This window comes from Temnothorax longispinosus, chromosome 11 (assembly GCF_030848805.1).
Source record: "Temnothorax longispinosus isolate EJ_2023e chromosome 11, Tlon_JGU_v1, whole genome shotgun sequence".
NCBI classification, from domain to species: Eukaryota; Metazoa; Arthropoda; class Insecta; order Hymenoptera; family Formicidae; genus Temnothorax; species Temnothorax longispinosus.
In genome coordinates, this window is record NC_092368.1 from 4,999,597 (window position 1) to 5,023,249 (window position 23,653).

The window sequence follows — 23,653 nt, forward strand, 5'->3', positions numbered from 1 at the left end:
AAATTTCCCATTTTGCATTTTATTAGTTATTTACATAACTAATAAAATGTATCTTGTATCTTGTTTTATCATTTTGAGCATATCGAATTCCGATAGAAAGAGAAACGATATAAATCAATTTTGTTAATTCTGAAATTTTGAAATTCTATCGTTTTAAACAAGTATTATTGAAAAAAAGAAATTCTTAACGCTAAAATTTAGCAGAAATATGCAACGTGAATAAAACTTCCAATGCTGCAGATACGAAAAAAAAATCATCGCGTATTCAATTTCATAAAAGTATCATTTTCGGATGTCCGCAGCATCAAATCACATGTTGCGCCGAGATCATAACACACGTCACTTTTCTTACTACGCTCCGACATCTCGGCGAGATTCAAATTGAGAACCGCTGTTCGAGGAATCGACGCCATATTGCGCTGTGGTCGAAGTCGAAGCCTCGAAGTCGAAGCTCCGGGCTCCGGGCGCTCCGGCGCCATCGGTCATTCGAGCAGACGAAGTGAGAGAGTGAGACGTGAGACGAAACAGGAAAACGAGATATATCACCGCCGCGTTTTCTCGCGTATTTGACAAGCTTGCGTGGCACGGTCGTACTCGAAGTGATTCCGGGATGTGCCGTGCATTGCAATCGATAAGATACACGAGTTTTCAGCTGTCATCCGCCGCCGGCCCGACACCGCAGACACAAATATAACCTAACCCTAACCTCGCGACGACGCTACTCTTCCACGCTTCCACCTGCTTTGAGTACCCCAGAAGTTCTAAATCCTAGCCTCAATGCCCTCAATTCGCACCTAACCTCATCCTGCGCTCGACTATATGACTGATTCAGCAGACTCGTGCTTAGGCACGACGTAAGGTGCTCGTGAAGGTGCACGTTATACAAATCTCCTAATGTCTTTATTGCTTATGTCATATATGTTTGTGTGTATATATATGTGTGCTAATTATTATTCCCGGGTTCTTTTAATTGACCGACACGAACATTAATTACCTTTTTCATCTTTTTCTCGTTACGGGCATTAAAATAAGTATCTATTGCGGTACGTGACTGTCGCTGGCGTTGCTGCGCATGCAGTGCGACTTGCTCCTCCATTTGTGCGAACATCGGAGAACATTGCGATCGCATTTTGCGCGGTGCGTCGCCTGTCACGTCGACGCTATATTCGATTAGCGAGTCCTTTTTACGTCGCCTCTCATGTCGTAGTCGCGATACAGTCGCGTTTGGCAACGAGCAGTGTTGTTTTGGTCGGGGGAACGTTCCTGTCATTTTTTATATACATACATATCTACGATGTAGATTGCGTAGATCGTATTCTTAGCTGTAGTCCGTCGTCACTTCTCAAGTTTCACGCTGACTCACCTTAGGGTGTATTAATGAGAGACAAATAATGCGCGGAAAAATATATTGAGAAAGATGTAAAAGAATCCGGCTTGTTCTCTAGGTAAAAGTGTTGCCTTTTGTAACATTTCCTTTATTTCTAACGTTAGAGTCTTGTCAGTCTTGAGTTTTGTGGCTAGATTATAAAAAACTTGAAGTGAAACACTTGTGAAATTGTCATTAGGGTTAACACTAATCTCTTTTATTTTAACTTTGTCTCTAACTATCTTACACAGCTTGTTTCTTTAACTTTCGTTTTATTACGAGCATGCGATTTCAAGGCTGAGGAAGTTTTCTCGCTCATAAAGATGTTAACTGTTTGTAGATGTTAGACATTAGGGTGCTGCGTAATTTTTGTTTGCTTTTTATCAGTACATTTTAGCTGTGATCATATATTTAAGAAAGTGCACTAGGATTAAACTCTTGTGGCAATTTGTTTAGGATATTTATGAGTGTCCTTCGATCAACCTGTTGAGATGGAAGACGAAGAGTGCTTTCAGCCAATCTTGAGCTCTCAGGAGGAAGACAATTTTCAGCAGTTAAACACCGTGTCGGTCGCGTCGATTCCACTTTTGCTTGGAGTAGGTATATCTCGCTTGCTGTGTTGTATCTTTTTAGGCTTTTTAGAATAATTAAAAGGTCGGGCTGGATATATTGGAGCAACTTTTGTGTATCGTAGGTCTCTTTAGGGATCTGCGGGATTGTGTTTGTGTCTATTTGGCCGGAAGAGCAGAGCAAATGTGACACGTATTTTATATACTTGTATCTGCACTGTGCCTATTGGCTAATAGTCATGGCGATAGACCACGTTGTCAAGGCGAGGCACCATAACTTGCGTATTAATGGGTACCTAGATTTCTATCAGTCAACATATCAACTTATAAGGACGCCCCTTTTCATCACTTCGTTGTGGAACACATGCTACTTGTTGCTAGCTGTGATTCTACATCACACGCATAAAGTCGACTACGAACGGTATTGCAGGACGTCAGAGTGGTTCACGCCGCTCAACTATATTTTTCTTCTAACTACTTTGGAGCTCGTAATAATCGTACCAGCTTACATTAATTATATCAGTAAGTATCATAGAAAGGGAGAATATTTAAAGAGAATTAATTAGAGATTGATAAAAAAAAGGATTTTTCTGGAAAAAAAATAGTTTTCTTTTATATACATGGGCTCTTATATAATATTAAAGGCATAAAAAATTTATACAAAGTGAAATATAGAAGACTTATGTAAAATATTATGTATTATATAGAAAAAGTTATGAGATTCAATCGATTACGTCCACCGCCCGACGTCACTCGCGACGAATGGCTGTCGCCCTTTACACAGGATTCCTATTCCGGAATGGGAGAAATCGGGTATCATCAAAGGGGGAAGAATTTGGAGGAACTGCTGGAAAAGCAGGCAGACTTGATAAGATATCTGAGGGATCACAATGTAAAGCTAAGTCATAGAATAATGCTATTAGCGTCTCAACGCAGAGCAACAGAGCCATAAAATCGCGATTAAATGTCTGTTCTTACAAAACTATCAGAGCTGCTCATTATTTATAATCGTGACGTTATATCGGAGGATCAGGATTTTTATTTTTCAAATGTGATAATATGATGTGTCTTTTGATGAAATTAAATTCGATATATAGATTTATATATAATAAGTGTATCATACGTTTTGAAAAATCATAATATTATACTGTTTAAGTTTGTTAAGAAATACTTCTATATTGTACATTTTACAAGTGTTTAGTCATAAGTTCTTTCTGTTTCACATCTTTGAGGCATATTTATTGCGCAAAGTGTTATTATTTTTATATCTTCACATATACCCTTTTTAAATTTATTATATTTATAGTATTGTAAATAATAGATTTGAATTAAACAAATAGCACTATTTAATATTTACTGTATAATCTGTAATGCATTATACCAAATAATATGGTTAGTCGATAATATATCAAGCATATTTTTTTTTAATATGGTAACATTAATTAATGTATCAACGATAAAATTTTGCATATTTGAGGAAAAGATCGAAAGGTGGTACTGTGAAAAAATGCGACTATACGTTCATTGTCAACTCAATAAAATATATGTATATTTTTTCCAGTAGCAACCATCATTTTACATACATTATTATTTCGCATACATGAGGCTATATAAATAATTAGTCAAGCAGCGGTTTCTCTTAATAAAACTCAACAGCGTGTCGTCGTATCTCACACGTTACGATATTACATCAAAAATTTACATATAAATCTCGATTACGTTAACATTAACTCGGCGTGATATAATATTACATCGCATTTTTTTTCTTGGATCTCAAAAAGCGGCCGTCTTTCATTGCAGCGGTAGAAAGCAAAACCGATAAAATATATACTCGCTACACCGAGCGTTTTTCTCGCTCGCAATATTTACTCGCGCGTAAGTCAGAATAGCGTCTTTTCTCAGCGTTTCGTTACAAACTTGATAAATGTACGTATATATATATATCATATACAGCCGTCTCTATAACATGCAGTCGTACGAATAATAGTATAAGTAAAAACTACGTATATGGTGATAATTGTAGGTTTATTACGTATCTGTAGTTTTTCTTAAACATAATAGTAACGTCTGTAGGAATCTCGCAGCAAAAATAATGCAGATTTTTCGTTTCGCATTCGTTCCTCGCGCTATTCCGCAGTCTTCCCGAGTATGTTGGAGAAATTATTGCCTCGCAGTATCACTTTCAGTCGCGAAATTTCCTTTAAAGCATCTTACGTTTCTGAGCAGCTAAAATCATTCCTGTCTATTCCTTACGTATTCTTTTTAGGACTGTCTTCTTCATTTACACAATGCGCCAGCCGAGGATACAGCGATCAAGATATCTTTTTTAAAGCTCCTTTGTCGCGTCTGTTTTCAAGAATCTAGAGTTACTAAAGAAATAAATTATTCACATATATTATCTAATTCCTATAAATAGCATGTTTTCTATCTTTTCAAACATCACGAAAATTTAAAGTTTCATGAAGATTTATTTGCTTATCTTTCTAATATATAATCGTATTTGAAAAAACGCAATGTGAGTAATCGTCATCTAACTTGGTATACGAGAGAACGATTGGCAATTCAGTTCGAATTGACGATTTATCTTATGACGTCTGACGAATTAAACGAGGAAAAGATGTCCTGATTGCTTGACTGGCGTGGGCTGGCACAATGTGCAATAATAGACACATCTTTACACTAGAGCTATATTATTTAACACAGGTCTACTTATGTGTCTCTTTAAGTATGTATATAAGTCTATAAATGCCTAATAATACCTATGTCATCTGGAGGCGGGTCTGGCGCAGCACATGTAGAAAATTAGTAAAGTGTCGTCGAGATTTATCAGCTCATATTTTATACTGACTCCCTAATGTTAAGAGTAAAATGACGAAATTAAGTAGCGTCTTTTCCTTTGGTTCCAGCGATTCCTCTCGAGCTTCGTGAACTATCGAAACCCGATCATGCCGATAATCGTCATTAGTTAATCTCGAGCTAACGTTTTATGTCCCTTTCTTCTTATAGGTTTAATTGCAATTTAATTATAATTATTTTTTAATTATTTTAATTTAATTATAAAATAAAAATTGGCGCGTCAGTGTTCAATTCATACATATTTTTTACAAATAATTTTTTTATTAGTCCAACGTCGATGTTGTTAATATTTCTGTCAGCAACATTAACTATTGCCATTGAAACGAAAAATTTTGTTAACTGAATATCATTCAAGAAAGAAGATATCGTGACTTTTACACATTTAAGTTACAACATTAGTTTCGTAATTCCGCCCACGTACCTAATCGTGGCCGGGACTACTGCGACACAGAAAGAGATACAGAAAGTCGCTAATCAGGATTAATTGATGACAATCGGTCGGTGCGATCGGGCCTCGTTATGCATGTGTAATGGAAAGAAACCTATTTACAAAAGAGCCGCGTCCTCCGCCAGACCCGGCAGATCGCGCCTTTTATCGTACACGTATATTTACGATATTACAAAACTAGCTTACACTTATATGGAACACTCAACTCTACAACACTATATAAAACGTAGAAGCTTGTACACCCCGTTGTGTCTCGAGAGTATAGGCTACGTGTGTTCGTGTACGACACCATATCCACTCCAGCACCTGCGTTTCCTCCGCGAAACGACGGCGCGATTGTCTCTCGCCGCCGTTGTCGGATCCCGTGATTACGTCAGAAACTCTCTTTCTCTCGGCCCACTCGCAACCTCTTTTTTCATTTTTTATTTCTTTTATTAAGACTTCACTGCAAAATTTGTACTACGCTTAGGCCAGCCGTTGCTGCTGAGCTAGTTCGAACGGGCGGGAGTTTCCCTGTTCCACGCGTTGTGAACAATACGCAACCGCGGCTTTCGCGCACGTTCCCCATAAAAGTGTTCCTCATTATTGTCGTGTCTAGTAGGTTTTTTTTTTATTCAGACTTTGTTGCAAACAAGGGTTAAAATAAGGACGATCCCTGTCGCGGGAGACTGATTAGGGTTAACCTTCGCGAATGTCGATTCTGCCAATCGGGCTTGCTTTAATTCGATCTCGCGAAATTGGATGACGTACAGTCGGTACGGAAAGGCTTCGCTTGGAATTTACATGTGTTACGTATTACGTTGGTGGTATTAATGCGCTCGATATGGCGCGTCTCGAATTTTTCAAACGGTACAGATATATACTTCGTTCGATCGCAAATAAAATTACGAGAAGTTACGTACTTATAATATAACAATACATATCGCAATAATAAATGCGCGTTTATTATATATATAAAAATCTTGTAAAATAAGCTTTATATATTAGATTTTTAATTTATTTGAATTTCCATAAACATGTAAGATTAATGATCATATTTTTTTTTCAATTGCCAAACAATATGAAATTCAAACTTTCAAAAATTCCTCGTACATCATTCAAGATTATCTCCAATTTGGTTTCAGTCTTTATTTCAATTAAACTAAAGCGGCTTAATCGAGTTAATTCGAAGCGGAAATGAAAAAGCGCGGAGACTACGTAATATACAAAAAAGAGAAAAGAAGAAGAAAGATAGCAAGAGAAGTCCTCTCGAGTCCATATCTCCTTTCCCGTGCAATTAACGCTCGGATGCACTCATTACTTCCCCACAAACGTTTATTCCTTGTGTATCTGAGTATATTTTGGGGCGCATCCAAGAGTTAACAGTCCGAACGTCCAGCGATGTCCGCGCGTTATCCGCGTCTCGTTTGCGAATCGCGACGGACGACGATGGCCCGTCCGGATGGGGTTTCGCGGTCGAGGTGGACGAGGGGGAAACGCGGTGAGGCGGTGGTGGTCGGTCGTACGGCGGTCGTCGACGCGGTGGTCCCGTCGGTCCCGACCCTCGGTGTCACCCTCGTCCCGGCGTCGGTGATAAAGTCGTAAAATCACGCGTGCGCGCCGCCAATCACCGTCGCGTTCCCGGTCGCCGTCGTCGTCGTCGTCGTCGTCGTCGCCGATAGCTGCTCCTCCGCCTCCATCATCTTCAGCTTGCGCACTACCTGCGCGTGCTCTTCCAGCAGCCTGGCGAACTCGCCTCGCCTGGTCTCGGCCTCCACTTGAATCTGCTTGATCCTCTCCCGCGGCCCGCCAGGGCTGTCCAGCGGCGTCTGCGACGCCGAGTTCTGCGAGCTGCTCTCGCGCGACAGCCCGTCCAGGTCGGAGCCGTCGCTGAGGATCGAGTGCGAGTCCACGTCGTCCACGATGAGGCTGCGGGTAGGAGCGCAATGTAATATAACATGGACTCTCTTAATGGAGCGGAAATGAATAAATAAACTGCGAAAAGAGAATAGTCATGTCTAACGAAATTAAGAAGGTGCTGACTAGTCGTGGAAAAACAAGATGACAGAGCAATTGAGTCATTTGAGTCATGTGTTTTTTTTACGTCGGTGACATCGCGATTTGTCGCGTCCGCGTCGTCGATATAGTGTGTCTAGAAGCTAGAATAACAATCATCGCCAATTATTTCCATCTATGCCTCCATCCGCCTTTTTCCTCCCGTTTTCAACGTATTATAGGATGACGTTGATCGTTTTCCGCGTTCAATTTATTTTCGTGTTTATTTATTCTATTTTTTCGCGGGGGCTGACGTGTCCCGAGGGCTCGTTTTACAGGCGCAAATGCCGCCCGCGCACGGAAATCCATATCCTATCTGCTATCGACGTCAAAGGAAAATCTGATGCGCGCCGTGTATATAGGTACTTGATACACGACGTACTCGATGATAATAATACTGATCATTATCGCGCGTGGTATCATTATATTCGCGGCAATCGGAAACTTTCGTATCGCTTTTCGAAAAACGCAAGGTGATTTCTGAGAATTATTTTACATAATGTACGTTGGACTATACTGATTGCGAGATTTCGTGCTTTGCAAGTCTTTGTCTCATCGAGCCGGAACGATTTCGAAGGCAGTCGCGTGTGAACAAATCGTAGAAATTATTCGCGCGTATTTCCTCAAAATTTTCTACGTAATGTGGAGAAAGTACGGGGGACCGTTGGCACTGCGAGATCAACGCGACGCGACGGGGGGGATGACTTCTTCTGCCTCTCGTCGCATCCTTCGCGAGGTTCGTACTCGCGAAAACTGCCGCGAGTATCGATCCGAGAGCCGAGTATGTGTCCCGAGTCTCGTTTACAGGCCCCGGTATCTTGTTGCACCCACCCACACACACACATACATACCCACACACATACACACACACACACACACTTCATCGCTTCAACGTTACACATATAGCTGGGCCGCGGTACAATCGAATCTAGAATTATCCCTCTCCAACACGTCTCGCGTTTTAGGGCGTTGTTTACGCTCGGGATTTACGAGCTTCCTTTGCCGGACCGCTGATATCACCGGCGGAAAAAGACGGATGCGTTATCGCAGCGCACATCGTGAAGCGCAAATAGAAAATACAGTGCCTGCGAAACTCGCATCGACTTCGCGTTGGGACGCGTGGCTGAACCCTTGCGGTTGATTATATACTTGGAAACTTTGCTCATTTCGCCGATGCTTATTAGCGACGGGATTATCGATGGGGCGAAGATCCGGTAGGTAGGGATCGAGTTAACTTTTGAGAGAATCGAGGTGTTCAATTCGTGGTAACGAGATGGAATGTATTAAGAAATAGGGAAACACTTTTTGCCCGAAATAGAGTTAAAAGTTTAATCGCAATTGTGCGATCGCTGAAATAGAAATGAACGAGCCGGAACATTATTCTAGTTTGAGCGTTAATTAAAGTTCCGTTTATCGGAGCGAACTTGTACCGACTATTTCGGTGTTGAAAACTTAAAACATCAAATCATTGCGTTATTAAATTTAAAATTTAATACGACGATAGTAAATCTAATAATAGAATACATATATGAGACTAAGGTAAGAAAATATCACAATATCTCTTGAGTATACTGAAATCAATTTACTTTGACCCGGAGATATTTGTCCAATCGGGATACAAATTCAATTGTATTCTCTCAAGAGATCACGAAAAGAAAAACATGAGCATTGTGATCTTTGCGTTCCGAGTTCCGATGGTTACCTACTTTTCTCGCTACGACGGCTATTCACCCGGGACGAATGGCGAAATCAATTTCGCGCGGGTTGAGGATAACGCGGACGGGAAGACGAGATATATATTCGCCTCGTCAGCGCGAATGCCTGCCACCCGCGCCGCGGTAATCACAAACCATTTTCATGGCACGTTGCCGCGCCAGCGGAACGGGGTCGAAGGAACGTCGAAAGGGCAGAGGGCGACGATCGAAGCGGAGATTAATCGGCGATGGCCGTGGCGGCGCGGGCGGCGCGAGATTTCGCGAATTTCGCAATCCGACTGTAGCGCGACCCTCGTGGGTCACCGTACGTAAAGCTGCATCCATGAAAACGTATTGTATTTCCTGATGCAACGTTAGCTTCGATTGATGGAACGGAATGGTCTTCTTTGTCCCCCAAAAAAAAATCCATTCAATGTTTGACATTTTTATATCTTTCACTATATTTTTATATCGTTGCTGTTTTTTCTGCAATTTCCTTTGCCTTGCAGCTAAAATTAGTCATTTCGTCATTTTAATAACATGAATTTTTTATCCTCCCTGATATAGCTCTCTGATGTAAAAAAAAAAACTGATAATTACAATGTAAATACTTTACATTAATATATATCGTATCGTTATTGCATTCTCTGTATTTTTTTATAAATCATTATTTTAGTATATGAGAAAGTAATACTTCTGATTTTTTTTTCTTTTTTTTTTTTTAATAAAAATAACGATGATACCTGTAATTACTGTCCCAATATCGCTGCGTCAGACATGACGTACTCGTTCAGAATATGCCGATCTAAGGAAGGCAAAAGCATTCATGACGTCCGGTGCACTATCGACGTTCGCCTAGAGAGGCTCTGCGGCATCGCGGCCGCCAACGATTGTCGCTTGCGTCAAGCGTTACGTCACTAGTGTACCGGCACAGCCGCGTGTTGCCGCGGAAAAGTATTGATTTTTCGGAAATCGCAAAATATATGTGCAATCGTACAAGATATAGGCATCATTCAATCGTCAAAATATGAATTTTAGAGCTCTCGCTGAGTCTCTATTGAATGTGGAACTGCAACATATCCCATCAACTATACTTTTCCCTTGAAACTTCGATCTTAAACGCGACTTGCCTAATAAATCTAGATCACAGAATCGAAAATAGTCACGTTTGACATTAAACGCGCGAACGATTGAGTTTAAAGATTTGTCTCGCATTCCTTTCTCTCGAGACGAACGGCTCAGATATTATTCGAGGGATTACGCCGGATGAGAAGGACGCGTGAACGGCGCTTGATTGCGCTCGAGTAAACGTGCAAATGCGATTCCAATGATCACGGGAATCGGGAATGCGATCCAATTAACTTTTTTGTGCGATGGATTCGATAACAGGTTCGTATTGTTTAACTGTCCGATGAATGCGTCCCCATGTGTCTCCGAGAGTGCCCTCACAGAACTTCTCTCTCGGCCCATAATCTCCTAACGGCATCTTAAACGTGACGTCAGAGACTCAACGGCTTTAGCGAGGATCGTCTGAGCATGAATGGACGACGGCGGTGTCTAACCGGGAAACGAAACCGACCGCATTTCGGGGCGAAATTTAGTGCGGAACTTTCCAATCTCCGGTTCGGCCGAACTTCGCGAGAGCCACCGAAGTATATCGATTGCCGGATTCACGAGGGAGTTAAAAGCGCTATTACGTACGCCGAAAATATTTCCGCATCCCGCGGCCACTGGGGAGTATTTCGTTTACGACCGGAAGTACATGCCGGCGCGATTACATGTGGCGGTTTTGTGTTAAATGTTTGGAAGATTGAACGCCATGGGCTGCTTAAATTTATTACGATAATCTCATTGTCCTTGTGAATATACATAGCTATCGTATAGAGATTGTACGGTTATTCTTTTACACGACGATCTCTCATCTATCTAATATAAAAGTATCAATAAAAATTCGTTATATCTTTAAAAATTAAATATTACGATTCCAATATCATGATTAATTAATTCGAAATTATTTTAGTACCAATTATTATTTTTTATATATCTAGTATCAATTATTCTTAATGAATGAAGTATTTTTCTAAGTTATATAACCATTTATAAAATTACAAATGTAAGTTCACGTTTTACGTAATGTAATTATTTCTATTGCTCCTTTTTTAATAGTGGTATCATTTGTAATAGAATGTTCGATCTGCTCTCTCTTCAATAGATTGCAAAGGGTTCAGGGCAGCACATATGTAGGGGAATCATGTAACTTTGTCTCGCAACTAAAGATAAACCCGATACTTCCGCCGCGTTTCTTCATTCAGCGTCTGCCTATGACGCGGCAATACTACTTTCTCGTTACATTACTTATGAGCGAACTATCAGATCGAACGACGTCAACTCGCGGTATGCGCGCAAGAACGATCGATGCCGCGCCATAAGCGCAATAAAAATAAAGCAACGCCGCTAAGAATAAGATCGCGCACAGTTTTCTCCGCCACTCGCTGGTTACCGGGCAATTTTTTTCTTCCATTCACTGCCAGTCGGCCCGTGCGCTATCGCGAAATAGCTCGAAATTATACGCGACTCTCGAGCCGTCGCTCTTATCGTGTCGCTCCGCGAGAAGACGCGATCGATACTTGTACTCTAAATCCGTGCCCGCTATTCTGATCACGAATCTCATGACCTGTTCTAATGTCGAAATTTATTCGTGGAAATATCATACCCGAATCGCAGACACAGACGAGAGAATCGAACAATTATATTTGGCGGTAATTGCACGACGAAAATAGGCTGATTAGCGCGAAACGCGTCACGGAACCGAAATGTGTTATTTGTTCATGAAGATGTTTACGAAATCTCGAGTGGTGTCTATACTTTCTTCCCTAAAGATTCCTTACACTGTTGGAAAATTTTTGTAGGTTTGTTAAAAAAGGTCCTTGTTAAAATTTTTGTGTAAAATAATAATCAACACATACATGTGTAGATTTAGCATATGCCTGTTATGTTAATTGAACTAAACAAACTTAAAATGTAAAATTATTAAAATAATTTAAAGAATATGTTAAAGTAACACAATTTGAATGTATTTATTAAATGTGTTAAAATTTACAAAAAAAAGAGTGTTGATTTTACTCTGTAACAGAAGTAGGAATAAAAATTTGCAGAAAAAGAATGTTGATTTTATCTTACAATCTTAACTTCAACATAAAAGTTATGTTAATTGTACACATAATTAACCTCAAATTACGATCAGAATTACATTTCTTTTCTGTTGAAATATTTTAACATAGTATCGGTGTTACCATTTAACACATCCATATTATGTTAAATTAACACAAAAATTTGAGTGGACCGTTTGGGACATGAGATTTATGTTATATTTAACACAAATTTTCCCACAGTGTACATGAGTATATACATGTATCAAATTATTTGAAATTGAGTAACCATCAGAAATTGATGAATCTGAAATTAATCGACCGAGCTTTTCTCGTTCAAGATTCGTCAAATAAATCGCATTGATTTTCGTTAACTTATTTACGGAAATGCCTCTCCCCTTAATTAATTTTACAATGTCGATATTCTGAAGTAATACCGATGTCATAGGTATCGACCTACGGCATGTATCTTATGAAATATTAATTCGATACCGGCTAAATATAAAAGTAATGATGTCCTATAAAATTTTAGCGTTTATATTTGTGTGGCGAGGCAGATCGTATTGATGTACCGTCAAACTGCCCTATCGTCCTATTTGTTGACGCCCATGCCGAGAATTTGCAAATGTCACGGAAAACGTGAGAGTGTAATTTATCGTTGCAGAAACATTTCTCCGTTTAATTAGTAAATTCAATCAGTTTCAACACAAAGTCAATATTTTGATATACAATTCAGGTGTTATCGGCTAAAGTCTCGATTTACATTATGTACAATTGGATCCACAAAAATTCTTGAAACAATTAGATAACTTTTTCTTCATCTTTTTTCTTCAGCGTTCGCGCGCTCGGAAAAACAACCTACGCCTCGGATGAAATCGTTAAAATTAAGTCTTTTCGAAATTAAATAAAAGAAGAAGTCATTCTTTGATGCGTACTTCGATATTAAATTTCTTCAAGATGATTTAAATTAAAAGTAATTAATTTTTTTTCGATCGGAAGTTTTTTTATGTTCTTTTTTTTTTAGGAAACTCTCACAGCATGACAAAATGAAGTAATTTTTGCTATATTATATTATTTAAATATATAAAAAAATAAGTCATTGTCATAGATTGATTAAAGAAAATTCGACTGCCAAAAAAACTCGTTATAGAAGCTCTCATTAAGAAGTTATACCATAGTTCGTGAGAGATGTAAATTAATATAACAGGTGTAGATTAATATAACAGACGGCTAACTAATTCCTCGTTCCTGCATCTCGCGTATAATAATGAATTTCTAAAGGTCGCGCGGAAAACATATACACCCACGAAAATCCTTGAAATAACCGGCTTCCTGCGGCGAAATCGTCAATGTGTATGTGAGTGTACCTATATGTATGTGTGTGTGCGCCCTTTTTTCGAGCGCAGTCGGGCGAGACTTTGCGTAAAGCGAGAAAAGTGAAAACATGAAAAAACAATATGAATCATCAACGCGTAAACATAGAATAAAAGGTAAGGCGATTAAAATTATTATTTCACTATATTCGGAATAAAAATATAGCAGGTAAACAAAATAATCGCTTTTCGCAAATAAACGATAAAATTGTATACATTTAGGAAAATTATATAAATCTCTATAATAAAATATAAAAAATATTGCGATAAAAATTGAATACTTTGAGAATATTGAACTTTGGACGTAATTTCGAATTATATAAAGTTCAGCTCACCTGAAAGCACCGTGGATTTCCCTGCCCGATGCCATCGTCACTGCGATATCAGGTAACGATCCTGTGAAAAAAATGAAGAGGCATTAGTCTTCACATAAGCATTCTTGAGAAAAGATATGTCGCAGGTTTTTCCGCATATCGAGAGTCTCCGTCACGGCGTCGTTACATCCGTTCTCATTTATTTCCTTTAAACAAGGCGACTTCTCTTACACTCGTACAAATCGCTTTAACGTGAACGAGGACGATGCTCTTCATCTTCCGCGAAATTTCTCATGCGAAACGAGACTGCTCGTCGGCAAAGAAAACAACACGACCGTTATTCTCGAATGCGAAACGAATCCGCAACGATATCGTCTTTGTCTTTTAATTGCGAGCACCACAAAATCGAAAGTCTATAATTAGGCGCAAACTTAAAGGCGCATTACAAAGAGAAACGTAACGAGAAAATATGAAGTGAGAGACGAGCACAAGTCGAAAAGAATTCATTTCCATTAAATAAATGATATTTAATTATTTAGTAAATAACTTTGTAATATTTTTCAAAAATTTTCCCCAACGTTTCACCGGGAAACGTTCGTTAATGCCCGACGTTTAAACGTAACTGCAAAATTTATCTCCGTGCTCCAATTATGACAATGCGCGCATCTGTTAACCCAGAGGTAACGTTACATATTTCCAGCCGCGGATGACGTGTCAGTACTTAAGGCTTAACGACGCGCGAAACTCGCTCTGTAATTCGCTCGTCGGAGACAACGTCGTCGCAATTCGGGCTCGGACAATGAAGCCGTTCTCCTCCTCCGGGATTGGTATAATACCGCGCTGTACCTCATCGGCGACGTCACGCGTCTCTGAGAAAGACTATCGTGCGCGAGATATACCCCCTCATTTATCCAGGAGACAACGAGGCGTGTGTCCGCGATACGTTTCGCATCCGAGGGCTCTACATTCTGAACGATATCGCTTGTCCGTCTGACGAAAAACGACTCGATCGGATTGACAACCAGGCTTTATTCCAAATACCTACCGTCCCTACCGACGTGATTATGACCTCTTATGTAATCGTGCGTTAAGAATTACAGCATCGAGAACTGCGGGGCAGACGTTTTTTGACAAAAGTTGCACAAAAATTGAAGAGCCTGATTTATTCACCAACTATTCTAAATTTATATTTAAAAAAAAGAGCGGAAATCACTCAGATCGCATAATCTCTGAGCTTCTTTTCGTGATTCATAATCAAAAGAGTTAAGACGGCTTGGATATAAGTTCTCGAATTCTTCGGCTGTATAGAGAAATGCTACCATCTAAATATACGACATCGCAATTACTCTTGGCGAACTTTTTTACTTTATAATAACGTTCTATAAAACTTGATGTAATAGTCTAAAATTAGTTCGCCGGTCTCGCGGCAGGTCGATATCGAGCGTGCTATTAGACAGATAGGCACTGTCTTAAATTTGGCACAGCAAATGGACAACGCCGGTCGGGCCACATTGATATTTTACAATCCTAAACGTAGAAACGACGGGTTTTCGGGATTTCTGGGGGAAATAACCATGTCCAGCGAACGAGCGGTCAGTCTATAAATTGTTGATTGTCCTGCTCGAATGTCGGGAGCGATGTCTCGATCGTGATAGATCGATTTTCTCCGCCCGGCATGCAGCATGCATCCGTCGGCCGACACTGACATACCGTTTTCTTTCATCTTTTATGGGACGCGCCCGCACGCGCTCCATTTTTCTATGCAAATTGCAGCCCCTCTCTCTCTCTCTCTCTCTCTCTATTTAATGAAGATCGATTGACCGTCGCGCGTAATATCGAGCCATTTACGACAAGAATTCCTCGAGAGGAAGCTGTTCTCGTCTCTGATCATTCCTTTCAGCCCTTGAGCATTCCCCCATTTAAATCAGTTTGTCAACCTTGACGAGATGCCGACTAGGAATTTGAGGGAAATATGAGCGAATATATTAATCTTTACCTAGAAATAATTTGTCGTGGAAGATATAAATCATTATGCATTATGTTAATATCACAAGTAGGATATGTATTTATTTTGCAAATCTAATGCATTATGCATTAGATGCATTATGTTAATATCATAAGTATATAGGATATGTATTTATTTTGCAAATCTAATTTTTACACAAATCTAATTTCTCACAGCTTTGAACTTTATTCTTAAAAAACGTCATTTTCCATATTATATATACAAATATGCTTTATAATATCTTTTATAAAAATTGTGAGAAACGCTACAAACTACAAGCTTTTAATTTATTTCAAATATTATTTTTCTATAGAAGCTTTTATCATTTATTACTTTAGCATGCAAATTTCAAAACAAGCACCAATATTTAATTTCCTTTAAAATGACGTATTAATTCGAGAATTGTTAACATCTAGTAATGGAAGTTTGAGGGAACAAAGAGAAAGGGAGAGTTTTGACCTTTCCGATAGCCAGGAGTGGCAATCATATGCATTAATTGATATAGCGGAAACGCGGTCGGATTACATGGAGGGCACAGCATCGCGGTGCAATGTTAAAGGTCATCATTGTACAGGTTCTTCCATAAATCGCGCGTTATACTTTTTTCTCAGCAAATTTTTTGCTGAATTTTGAGTTAACGAAAAAATTTACACGGTTCCCATTACTTAATTTTTATTTGCACGTAATAATTATCTTAAATTATGCTTAAATTATGCTTAAATTTATGTTTAGATTTTTATTTTAAGATGTTAATTCAAAATGTTAGCCGAGAAATACGTACAATATAGGTGAAGTTTATCACTTGTGACATATGAAATATCTATTACGTTCCACGTACAACCAGTACGTGCGACATATGCATACAAATATTATAATTAATATCGATTTCCGTGTTACTCGTCATATACAGATATATCAAATTCTCGTGGATTGTCATGAATAATTCTTACATATGACATCCGTGCTTTGCAATGTCGAGTTACGCGCGAATCAGAAATGCGAATTAACATTATAAATTGTAGATTGAAAATGCAAAACCCACATAAGCGCGCCATATGCCATTGAATAAATTAAAAATAAATTTTATTAAAGAATAATTTAATAATGAAAAATTATACATACGATATGTTTTGCGTTTCTCATAAAGTCATAAACGTCGCACGGTATGTACAACGGTATATTTGAGAGATTAATTAGAATCGCAAAATTCAAGGAAATAAATTTTGTTTCAAATAAACATTGAATATATATTCGTGTATGCGATAATAGTTTATTCATCGTGATTATTTCAATGCGCGAGAAGTACAGAATATTCAGCGCCTCGTTAATTTTTACAATATACGTTGCATATTTCGTAGCGGCGATAAATTCGTTGGTACGCAGCGTTTGTTTTTTTTTTGCGCGCGCGCAACCCTCGTGACGTTTAATATCAACAATACCGGCGCGGCGGATTGTTGCGTGTACACGCAGACACTTTGTTATCATTCGCGCGGCGAGAGCCGAGCAGGTAGGCAGCGACTATGGTCGCGCTATTATTCTTCAAAACGCGATTATTTACAATTATCAACCTACATGATTAATTGACTCCCACGATTCATAAACGTGCTGGAGTAACGACTACTTATTAAAGCCGATATACCGCACTTGATCTTGAAGTCGCGATACCGAGGCACGATAATAGGGGATGAGAAACATTAAATTAAGATCCTCCGCCTTTCAAGATGCATTCAAGATGCGCTGATTTGCGAGATATCATGGGTGTCGAGCGAAGCGTATCTTTCTCGCTTTATCGTAACGTTAATAAAATGCGAAGAACTGTCACGCAAACTGTCGCGAGATTATCGTGTTCTGTTAGTTAGTATAATACATGTATGTAGCTAACTGTGTGTTTTCGCGAATGAATTATTCGTGATTGTCATCAAGAAGTAGTAAATAAGGACCAGCGGTCAAAACCAGCGGTTAACCAACGGACAACCAACAGAGAATCAAGAGAAGAAAAGGAAGCCCTGAGAGACCGTCGGACGTGACGACGAAACACAACCTGGAGTAGGTATATGTATAAATAATATATCTTATTTTATTCATTACTTTTTCCCGTGATATTAACCCTAGAGAACACAAGAGGGGTAATACGTTACCCCAACGCGACATTAAAATTACGTCCCTGACTTAGGGGCCCGAGAGGCGACCAATTTGTTTTTCGAAACTTTTTACTGTTTTTTTTTACTACCAGAAACTGATGATACTATCATCTTCCCTATTAAAGAGCAAACAAAATTATCTATTACGAAGTTTTCTAACAACAAATAGAAACATTATACACGCGGTACAAGTTTGGGGTAATTTATTACCCCGCTTGGGCTTTCACGTATGAGAAAATTCACATGTGTTCTTTAGGGTTAATTATATATCTCTACGACTTTTATATATATATATATTTTAAATTAGCGATAATTATGTAAATATTACAATAAGTATGATATCTTATAGAGCTCATAAAGATCTCTATATCTCAGAGTTCCGCTTCGTTGGGATGGTAATTCGTCATTTCAAGAGCACTTATAATTAAAATAGAATTGTAATAAAATAGAATGCATGATCGTGTGTGCGTCAAGCCAGGCTCCGGATATGTTAGTTTATCTAGTATATCTTTAATTAGGCGTATCTGACTCAATCTCGAAACCTTGACATCGCAGGCCATCACTTATACGTTGCTTCATTAATGCAATGCTTAATTAAAACGTCACGTGCGACGATCTTTCGTTGCAACATCTCAATAAGCGGAAACTCCCCGTCGAATGTAAATATGACAAATTTATCTGTCTCAAAATTTCTCTCCCTCGATTTTTATTATTATTTCTAGGTGTAAAATGCATGTTATTTACACAAAGCATACAAATATGCAGTAAACTCTACAATATTTAATTTCATATTTAAACTACTTTAAACTACGCAAATTTTTGGCGTTATTCTGGCATAATATTTTTGTGCACCAAATACAGATAAAAGATTGTAAAAAATATCGATAAAAACATTTTAAAAGCATACAGCGCAAATTTTTTAAAAAATATATTTTAATATTTATATAAAAACATTTTAAGATATATGAAAACATTCTTACATTCCATAAAAGTATGAAATGTAATATCAAAAATTAATAATTTTTAAGCCAATTATCTTTAAACATGAGATATTAATATTATTTACACAAATCTCTTTCAGCAAAATATTTTGTCGTAAAATGTATGACTTCTGTTATTATATTGCTATGAGAAGGTAAAAAAAATTATAATTGGTTAGAAAATATTAAACAAATTTTATTACCGATAAATTATTTCTGTTTTTGACATTGCATACGACATTTCAAAGAGACAGTAAGCAAATACTTTAACAGTAATAATGTGATCATGAGAAATTTTGGTAGGAGTCGTTCGGTCACGATTTCTTCTGATGGCTCAACTGAAATGAATAACGTTCCGCTATTGTTTTAACCGCGATTGCCAATATGCACTGAGAGCCTTGCACAACGAATTCACATTGCCACATAGCGACAGAATTGGCACACGTCGAGAGTACGAGAAAAAAATCTACATCCTTCAATCGCGAAAAATATGCCAATCCAATTATATTTTATTACTGAATATGTGGTCAGATATATCACGTTCTAAAATATATATTGGTAAATTTAATCTGTAAAAAATATTACTTTATTTGAGATCACCAATAATCTCTTAATGCGATGAATAGTCAAATAATTGTCAAGTCATATATTTGATTTATATCATTTAATCGAATTTGTCTTTTAATGTGTCGATTGCAATTAATCGACAGCGATGCACATGTTTTTGAACATATATAAAAAAAATAAAAGCGAAGCGTAATGAATGGCGACAAATGTGCTCTCTAAATATATCGGAAAAATCGATTGACTGAAATGGCAAAAGACTATTTTTCAAACTTAACTATATGAGTTTTAAAGATCAGAGTTTGATAGAGTCAAATGGAAAGATGAAAATTATCGATAAAACAATCACGACGCGAGATCTTTTTAGATATGTTAATCGATCATTTCGATCTTCTCATAGCTACTTAATAACAGAAATTACACATTATAATGAAATAACATAATTTCTTCCAGAAAAATTTATTGCACGTAATAAATTAATAAAATTTAAAGTTTATTTTTTTAATTCATTAGATGAGAGATATGTTGCCGCTATTAATCTCTGATACTAGGTACTTTTTACTTTTATTTGTAATGCATATGTACCCCAATTGCAAATGAGACGGGCAATAAAGGAAAGCAGAAACAAAACGACGAACGAAATTGCAGTCAATTACATTACAGCGCGATTGTCGGGGGACCTCTTAGGTCCAGTTGCAACGTATCTGTCCGAAATTGTTTAATGGGGTTTAAATATACGATGCGTTATGCGGCTGCATGGCGAACGCGGATTCAATTCGGCGCGGTGAGCGGTCGTATCAGTCGAAATTCGAGCGAAACTTAAATTTAAGCACCTTAGGTCCTGGTGCAACGCGACAGCCGGCTGATTTCTCGGCCTCGCGACGCCAATGTAAATTTAACGTCGTTCACGCCGGATCTCGCGGGAAGATCGACAGGCTCATTTCGCCACTGACACTCTCGTCCGGCACGCGGAAAGCGTAATTTGCGTTTATGGGTGAACAGGTGTTGTATCTAGGAAGAGAATAGGGTAGAAGGAAAAGTAGAATGAGAGAGCGAGAGGGAGGTGGGGAAAGATCAATTTATTATTATCCTGAGACAAACCCCAAGATAATCCTAAACCTACTTAGAGGAAAAGGGAGACAGGACTTTGGTGTCAAGGAGAGAAAATAATTTATCGGGGGGGAGTTAATTGACAAAGCAAAGAAAGAATAATAGATATGCTTAAACCAACAGAACTCAATCTTCCTTTAGATACTTATATAATAAGAAAATATATTTATCGCCAGGTATATTTATCATGGTATCTATATTACGCTGACGTATAATATAACAAGTGGAAGGAGAGAGAACGGACATGGATATGTAATTCAAGTAGAGACAGACCGGTTGCGGTCAGACATTTTTTCGTGCCGGACGCGTCGTTACCGTTTCTACTGCGATTCTATTACGTTGTCTTGGTGCATAATCATATACGCGATTTGTATCCATTCCATTTTAAATTAATCAACAAAATTATCCATGCATGATGAATGAAAATATAAAAAGAATTAAAAATATAAAAAGAAATAGAAAATAAGAAATAGATGACATATGAATCATAAGAGAATTCCAAAAAACCTGAGTGAATAGAGAATTACATATTAAATGACGTGCGACACGTGCATTATATTGCCGTTCGTTTGTAAATATTTCACGAACTTATAAAAATATATTTTCCAGAAAAATCGTGGTTTAAACGAAGGTGGCATTTATTATTCGACATAATCGAGTAAGCGCGCGGCGGTTTTTCCTATAATAGAATATTTTTATCTCGCCTGTCGCATTTCGACCGGTCGGATATTCCAGGAAACAGCGAATGCGAATACCCGGAGTCGCGAAGGAAAATTTCCGATTCATCCGAACTCCCGACTTAAGCTCTCGAAATCAATTATTCATTACGCTCAATGGAGCAGTCGAAGCAAATTTTGCTCCAGCTCCACGGCCGCCTTACGTCAAACGAAACTAATAAGCCAGTCTGCGAGTGATCAAATTTAAGGTAAAACTTAAATTTGAACAAGATCGATCGCCGGGATCGTAGCTGTGGGCTTCGAATTTCATTTGAGATACGACCGAAATACACTCTTGGGAGTATCATTTCTCATCGTTAATGGGATAGCGACGATTAGGTTCTTCTCGCTTCGTTACGGAACATTTCAATCCCTCTCGACCGCAATGTTAAACGACAAAAAATTGCAGTATGTATGCATGTATATAAAGATAAGCTTCTTTTATAGCAACAATTCTTTGGGGCATTCTTGTTTTATCATTTTTATTATTCAGTTTCTATGTATAATATTATTTATACATATATTATTCAAGATTCATTTTTAATTGATTTAGCTAATTATGCTCACAGTTAATGAAGATAATAAATTAATCTCAGTTTCATTATACGAAATCTTGTTTTATTATACGAAAACGGAAACAGTGAATATGTAAAAAAAGGCAATGTGTAATAATTTATTTCTCCCGAAATTGACTTATAAAATATATTAATGCCATATATAATTTATTTCGTTACGAAAATTATTATTGTGTTGATCTAATTTCCTCGAGCGATGATCCCCAACTCGCACGAAATTAAATCCGATTCATCGAATTATCTAGGTATTCTAGGTAAAAGATTTAACAGATGTTAATTTCGACCGTCGCTCGAAATTACAAAATTATCCGGACATCATGTCGCATCTTTTCGATTACATTTCCCCACATTCGACCAGACGACTAAGCAGCTAATTTCGCTCGAATTCGATTAACGTGACGGATTAAGTCCCGATTCCAGGATTAACGGACGTTAACCCGCGCATCGTCCCGTACATAAGAGAAACGATCTCTCTCGCGACCGACCCGGCCATCGTCATCGTCACGTCGGGCTGGCTCTATTAAGGGTGGGTAAGGGGTAACTAAGGGAGTTCCTCCGGAGGCCGATCGATTGCACGTAAAAGTGCCCTCGTATTTCGAAGGGACATAAATACATTACATATATTGTATATATATATATATATATATACACACACACACACACACACACACACACACACATATTCTCACTCTTTCTCTCTCTCTTTCTCTTTCTCTCTTGCTTCTCTTACCTCTCACCATCTGTACTCCAATACTCCCGGAGTCGTCTCGCGAGAAATGCTTTTCTATGATCGCCGCCGTTTTTTCTCTCCTCTTCTACGGCGACGTCGGCCCAGCGGAATTGCGTGCGGAAACTATAGCTCTCTTCCTCTCTCTCCCACGCCGTTAACCACCGACGCACCTGAGAGACTTCGAGAGCAAGGCAAGCCGAGAACACGATCCTCGCTCGTCGAGCGTCCCGCGCGAACTGATCGGCGCGGGCATCGACGCTCGCGCGCCTCCGCTTCGACGTCGACTGCAGGCAGCCTCGCGGGGCGGCCGCCGCGGATGGAAGGGGTTGCAGCCGCCGTATTTTATCGGGTTCGTTTCCTCGCCTGATGCACGCAAAACGAACGTCGGCGATCTTGTGCTAATTAATTAATTTTCATCAACGCATTGAATTTACTTAGAACTCCAGACGAACGCGACTTCTGGCAACAGGCAACATAAATCTCGATGTTTCACCGGGATGATGACGATAATCGATGTTTGCCGAAGCAGCTATTATCTCGCGCATCGTCAATCATCGATGAAACCGTTGCTTATCGTGATAACGATTTGTCGATCGAAGATAGATAATGCAGAAGAGCGAAGTGCATCATTGCAACAAACGCGGGATGCGTGGCGCGATTCCTCGGCAACTCGTTACCATCCTCAACATATCCTTAAGTCTCTCCTTCGTTGGCGGATGCCGCATTGTATTCCACATGCGGGCCACATGTTTCTCGCGTGCTGGCCCACACGTCGGGCCAAAATATATCGTGCGAGGCGCGTGCCGGCGAGAGTTCTTTTTCCGATTAAGATCGTTCACATCGCTCGTAAAGTTTCGAATCACATCACGAATAACAAGCGCTTCTTCTAAAAATATTTAACCTGCTCAAATTATGTGTTTCTACTTTGTTTCTACTTACTGTGTCTTTTGATATGTAATAATATACTTGGAAATCACACTGAATTGTTGCTTTAGAAAATTTCGATATCAATTTGATTACAAAAGACTG

The 23,653-nt window shown here is 38.7% G+C and overlaps 2 protein-coding genes across 4 annotated transcripts; one reads left to right on the forward strand and one right to left on the reverse strand.

Annotated features, from left to right (window-relative positions):
• Positions 1-467: 467 nt before the first annotated feature.
• Positions 468-3,491, forward strand: LOC139821455 (transmembrane protein 192). Of its 3 annotated transcripts, none has more exons than XM_071792476.1 (4): positions 468-871; positions 1,823-1,962; positions 2,061-2,457; positions 2,643-3,491. In XM_071792476.1, exons 2-4 carry the CDS (start codon positions 1,858-1,860, stop codon positions 2,885-2,887), a joined length of 747 nt encoding a protein of 248 aa, XP_071648577.1. In that variant the 5' UTR covers positions 468-871; positions 1,823-1,857; the 3' UTR covers positions 2,888-3,491. The 3 variants fall into 3 exon arrangements, with proteins under 3 accessions (XP_071648577.1, XP_071648579.1, XP_071648578.1); XM_071792478.1 differs by having other exon boundaries at positions 468-859; XM_071792477.1 differs by lacking the exon at positions 468-871 and adding an exon at positions 895-1,445.
• LOC139821456 (uncharacterized) lies at positions 3,456-22,904 on the reverse strand. The gene is made up of 3 exons (XM_071792479.1): positions 22,625-22,904; positions 13,825-13,885; positions 3,456-7,147 (listed from the first exon to the last, which is right to left on the reverse strand). Exons 1-3 carry the CDS (start codon positions 22,632-22,634, stop codon positions 6,826-6,828), a joined length of 393 nt encoding a protein of 130 aa, XP_071648580.1. The 5' UTR covers positions 22,635-22,904; the 3' UTR covers positions 3,456-6,825.
• Positions 22,905-23,653: the final 749 nt, after the last annotated feature.